This window comes from Aplysia californica, unplaced genomic scaffold (genome assembly GCF_000002075.1).
Source record: "Aplysia californica isolate F4 #8 unplaced genomic scaffold, AplCal3.0 scaffold00860, whole genome shotgun sequence".
NCBI classification, from domain to species: Eukaryota; Metazoa; Mollusca; class Gastropoda; order Aplysiida; family Aplysiidae; genus Aplysia; species Aplysia californica.
The window spans coordinates 220,053-225,944 of record NW_004798130.1 but is presented as its reverse complement, the minus strand read 5'-3'; the positions used below and the strand labels follow the sequence as shown (position 1 = coordinate 225,944).

The following is a 5,892-nucleotide window of genomic DNA, read 5'->3' as shown; positions in this document are numbered from 1 at the left end:
CACACACACACACACACACACACACACACACACACACACACACACACACACACACACACGGGCACATATGTTCGTGTATATAAAGAAAGACACACTCTCGAGCAAAATCTTATGCAAGAACACGCAGCATATTAATTATACCAATACTCATTGTCATGCGTTTCTCTCTCTGTCTCTCTCTCTGTCTCTCTCTGTCTCTGTCTCTGTCTCTCTCTGTCTCTCTCTCTCTCTCTCTCTCTCTCTCTCCTCCTCCTCCTCCTCCTCCTCCTCCTTTTCCTCCTCATCCCCGTTCCTCATCCTCCTCATTCCTATCTTTCTCTCTCTCTTACACAATCATGCATAGGTCCAATTAAGCGAAGAAGACAAACCAAAGTGAAACTTTTATCATAGAAACCCAATTTTCCCTCCATAAGGTAGGCACAATGCTATTGATGTGTTACCCAAGACCGACAATAACTATTCTTCAGCCTTGGGTATGACCCTATGCGTTCTCATACTCTCCTACTTCGGGTGAGGTCGCGTGTACTCTGAGCTTCGTGGTATGACCATGACATTATCCTCACACCAAACTTCTCTTTTCTGACAGACAATAATCAAGTCTCGGAGCAGGAAAGATGGCTGCGAGTATATTGAGGGAGGAGTTTCGTCTCAAACATTTCCGGCTGAACCACCACAATGACAGGGCCTTCTACTGTGGCCAGGTGAGACACTGAGTGACGTCAGATTCACGTCTGAGCTGTGAATGTAGTGTTCCTGTTTTGTTGTTCTGTCACATAGACTGAGTGACTTCAGATTGACGTCTGTCCTTTGTATCGGAGCACTGGGAACAGCGACTCTGTTTTTAAAAAAACATGGAAACATTCGTCCGGGGAACAGCGTCTGCGTTAAGCGAATACGTCGTCTTGATGGCATTGATTATGGTATCGATGAAGCCCGCCGACGATAAACAATTTGTTTATAAACTTATTGAATGCTACGTTCTATCGTAAAAATGATACCAAATTCGAAACCAGCGTATCTAAACTAAATGACTCGCGGTTAACTCTTTTTCTTGCTGGATTTAGAAGATCGCATAAAGTTGTTTTATCACGGTAGCACCACAAGGAGAAAGGACGACTAGTACTGTCAGTTTTAACTAATCTCGAAATAGACCCCTACTGTCAGAATTGGGGCCCGGGGGTTTGGGGGGCCCGCAAGCAAGGGGAAAAGAGAGAGAGAAAAAAGAAAGAGACAGACAGACAGACAGACAGACAGAGAGACAGAGAGAGAGAGAGAGAGAGAGAGAGAGAGAGAGAGAGAGAAAGAGAGAGAGAGAGAGAGAGAGAGCATATTATATTGGTATGTAATAGATATGCTCCAGTAAAGTGATTGAATATGCTTACTTTGTTGGGTCATTAGATTGCAGTTGAGGTTTGTTGGGGCGGGGGGGGGGGGGAGGAGGGGCCCGAAGTTGATTGCTGCCCCAGGGCCCGACCTGGCTCTCGACGGCCCTGGGCATACACACTGTATTTGATACTGTACAGTCTACTGTATGGTGAGTTGGGCGAAAGACAGTTATTTTCTTTGTTGAGATGTAGAATCTAGAGGCCAAGAGATCCGACGAATGTCTGACGATTAATTCCAGAGACGACAGTAACAAATTATTAATGAGAGGGCGTACGAAGAGCTCGCATCATAATATTTTTCAAACACTTTTATCAAGATACAGCTAAAGACTTTATGGTGAAAAAAAAACCCCATCTCGTAACAAAAGTGTGAGTAAACAAAATGTCGATTTTTTAGCCAGTCTTTTGTCCAATTAACCCTTTATTTTATTGTTGTAAAGTTGAAAATCGAGACGAAATGTGACATGTCAGGTCTAGCTGTATTCGATCATGTAGGCGATTACAGCAAAATAAACTAAAACAAAGAAATATAGTAAAATGTTAATCGCTGTTCCCTGGTAAAATTACGTCAGCAGTCGCTGTTCCCCGGTGGAGCCCCTGTTTGTGTTAGCTCTACAGGTTATTTATTTTAATCAGCCCAAAATGACGTCATATTTGTGTTTCGGAGGAAACTGCCCTACATCGTATTTGTAACAACGCTATAATACATCTTTGGCGATTTTTTGTTTGTTTTTGTTTTTGTTTTTCGTAACTTGGAATGACGCCATGTGTTTCAGTGGAAAGTCCCCCACGTCCTGTGTGTGTCAGTTCTACGGGTTACATCTTTTTAATCAACCCTAATAGACAGCATTTTTTTTTTGGTGTGTTTTAGTGGAAACTCTCCCACATCGTATTTTGTGACAACGCTATAGGCTACATCTTTGATGATAATAATATTTGTTTTGTTTCGTTACTTGGAATGTTGTCATGTATTTTAGTGGGAACTGCCCCACATCCTGTTTGTGTTAGTTCTACAGATTACCTTTTTATAAAATGAACCCTAAATGACGTCATGTGTTTCAATGGACCCCCCCCCCCCCCCCCCACATCCTGTTTGTGTTAGCTCTACAGATTACTTTGTTTTTAAAATAAACCCTAAATGACGTCTTGTGTTTCCGTGGAAACTGCCCCTGTTTATGTTGGTGCTATACATCTTGACGAGTCTTTTGTTTTGATTTTGTTTTTCGTAACTTGAAATGACGCCATGTGCTTCAGTGGAAACTTCCCAACAATGTGTTTTTATGACAGCGCTATAGGCTACATCTTTTGACGATACGTATCACGACGAAGTGGAATCAGGCGCTTGTCAATTTTGGGGCATGTTGAGTTATTAGCCTCATCTTAAAGCTTGTTCATTTGTCGTGTTTTAACTTTAAAAATACCTATCTATGTTGAATATTTTTAATTAAAGAAGGCGGAAATCACCTAGTGTCTGGGGTAAAACAAACGAGAAAATGGCAGCTAAAGTTTGGTGATTTCCAAGACTTTGGTGTCCTTGAAAACTGCACTTTACAATGTTTGTGCCGCTGATGTACGGTTTTCAATTCAAAAAATCTTTACAGAAAAGAGTTTTTAAATGGACATAAAAGACGTTGAGCCAAAAAAAAAAAGAAGATTTTTCGCAATTGCCCAGTTGCCAGAAAAAAACCGGTTTCTTTGATTTCATTATTTTGACGTGAGCATTATTCCACGACGATGTCTCATATGTGAGGCAGTGTGGTGAAATCAGGCGCTCGTCTATTTTTGGGCATGTGGAGGTTTTGGTACAATTTTAAAACCTGTTCATTTGCCTTACTTTAGATGAAAAAAATATCCATCCATGTTCAATAAAAGTCGAAATATTCGAGATTTGCAGGAGGTAGGGTCGCCTGGTTTCGGTGATGGAATTAGCGAGAAAATAAGCGCTAAATTTCGGTTACTTCAATAGCTTGCTGGTCCCTCAAAAAGGAAAAAATGACATATTTTGTGCCTTTAATTAACGTTTTTCAGTCATATTCACACTGAAATGTGTTTTGGTGTGGACAAAAAAGTATTGAGCTGAAAAAAACAAAATTTGATAAAAATTCCCAAACCATCTGGAAAAGGCCGGTATCTTCGATTCCGTTAATTTGACGAGCGCCTGATTCCACCACGATACCTCACTTATAATATTATTGTTTTTTTTTTTACGTAACTAGAAATGACGTCATGTGTTTCAGTGGAAACTGCCCCACATCGTGTTTGTGTTGGCTCGAGTGTTACTGGCCGGATACTCTGTCTACGCCATGATCCACCTCGTGGTTAACCACTACGAGAATGGCAACAAGGGAGCCCTGATGAGGTTCTTCACTGTCTGGTCTTACATCCTCCTCATGATCCATCTGGTGTACGCCGCGCTGCTCAGTATTGTCTTTTTCCGGTGAGTTTTGGAAATATTGGAAAGGGGGTGGGTTTGGGTGCTCAAAGAAAAGACAGTCATGGCTGTCGTTTCGGTTAGTTTTGCTTTGTTTTGTTTGTTTTGTTTTGGGTAGTCTATTTTTTTTAGGGGGGGGGGGGGGCGGAGAGTGTTGAGTTGGTGGCTGGATTTTTTAAGGAGTATAAATATTAGGGCTTCAAGTACTTGCGTATGGGGGAGGGGGAGTGTGTTACTAGCTGAGTGTATCTGTGTGTGTGTGTGTTTTTTTGAATGTGTTTGTGTGTGTATGTGTGTGTATGTCTTTGTGTGTGTGTATGTTTGTGAGTGTGTGTGTGTTTGTGTTCGTGCTGATGAAAACAACGTAGTCCTACTATCGTTTGCTTTACTTGGTCTACAGATGGATATGAAGAAACAGAATGATAGTAGAGTTCGTGGTTGAAGAGTGCGAGTTTTTCACCTGTCATGTAACAAACAGGTCACGCTGCGACATGATAATAATAATAATAATAATAGATAGCATTAAAATTTGTATAGCGCATAACCCCGCTCGAAAGCAAGCTCTATGCGCTTTACACTATATTATTACCCCAGCAGACCATAGAACACTCAGAAACACTCTCAGCTTCCCGGGAAGCATACAGTGCAAGCTGCGGATTTCACGCGCTCAAACACTAATTAACTCACAAGATCTTTCACTGTCTATTGCTGGGTACCCATTCCCACCTGGGTGAAGTGAGGAAAATTCGTGTAAAGTGCCTTTCCCAAGGACACAACGTCAGGTCCCGGACAGGATTCGAACCCACGACCTTACGGTTGCGAGTCCGAGAGCCTAACCACTAGGCCACCGACGCCTCGTAAATAATCTTAAGGTTAAAAGATTTGAAAACAAACACAGACAAGAGGTAGCGAAAGGAAAAATAGACCCGTTCTTATCAGCCACGGCTGTAAAAGAGGAGAGCAGAATCTGCCTTGTTCTTTGTTGAAGGTTATCATTGCTGAGATGTTTCCATCAGCGTTTGCACAAGCAAGATAACAATGCTATTTCAAAAGAGGTTCAAACAAAGCCATGGTATCTTTCCCCTGATTAATTTTTAAACTTTTCATTGATCAGTCGTAATTACATCTCCTTAAACTGACTGGCCCTGTGACCCGGTATAGAAAGTGGCAGAGCGCCAGTTCTGAAGAACACAAGCGAGTGTATATTCTTGCAGGATCGTACGTATAGGTTTGTATGAGGGGGTGAGATGCAAAACCCACTAAGCAAAATTTTTTTGCTTAAAAATGCACACTGTTACCGGCTGTCAGATGCACAAAGTGTTTTCTGCCAAAACCTAACGCATACTTCATAAAAGCCACCGAAAAATTTTCTTTTTACACATGTTTGTGCGTATAGCAGCATTACAAAAAGCTGATTTTCTCCAAACTGCTAAAATGGATGTAGCAGGTGTTGCATCTCAGCCTCTCGTATGTACACGTCTGCCCAGCGGGGAAGTGGTTAAGAAGACCGAGGTTTATTGTGTGTAAAGCGCATAAGAGGCCACAGATCATACTTGCTGGTCGTATAGGATATAATGTTCGGGCAAAAGTTTACCCCTTACAAGGACATGCATTTACAAAGGGTTAAAAAAGGGCCCGTTCTTATCAGCTACCATAACAGAAGTGTGAAATTGAATCTGCCTTGTGGGGGGGGGGGGGGTTCAAAACAAAAATAAGAGAAAAGGGATCGTACGTTCGCTGGTATAGTCCACTTTCTAATACGGCTCAGAAATTAAGCGCTAAAAGTTCCAGTTATTTGAAAGATAAAATTATGGTTTATCAGGACTGAAACTATTTTATCAGACGTCAGCCTAAATATTGGAAAGTGTTATTTTACTTCACAAAAGGTTTATCTTATGAATGGGCTGTCGCTTTCTTTAAACCTACACGCATGTATTGTGCAAGCAATACTAGGATTCATCGAGTTTGGTTTTTTTTATTTCGGTTTATTGCCAGTTTGGCTTGTTTGCTTAATCTCATTCAGAAATGGGCATTGTTAGGAGAGAAGACATGCTGAGGAGGAGGGAGAGGGGGGGG

At 41.6% G+C, this 5,892-nt stretch overlaps 1 protein-coding gene across 1 annotated transcript in view; it reads left to right on the top strand.

Moving 5' to 3' along the window:
* LOC101863547 overlaps nucleotides 1–5,892 on the top strand; it is a 27,648-nt gene that overhangs the window by 14,127 nt on the left and 7,629 nt on the right. The window contains exons 2-3 of the mRNA XM_005110166.3: nucleotides 587–701; nucleotides 3,623–3,822. Of these exons, the coding sequence (XP_005110223.1) occupies nucleotides 615–701; nucleotides 3,623–3,822 (287 nt within the window). The 5' untranslated portion in view covers nucleotides 587–614. The remainder of the gene's footprint in view (nucleotides 1–586; nucleotides 702–3,622; nucleotides 3,823–5,892) is intronic.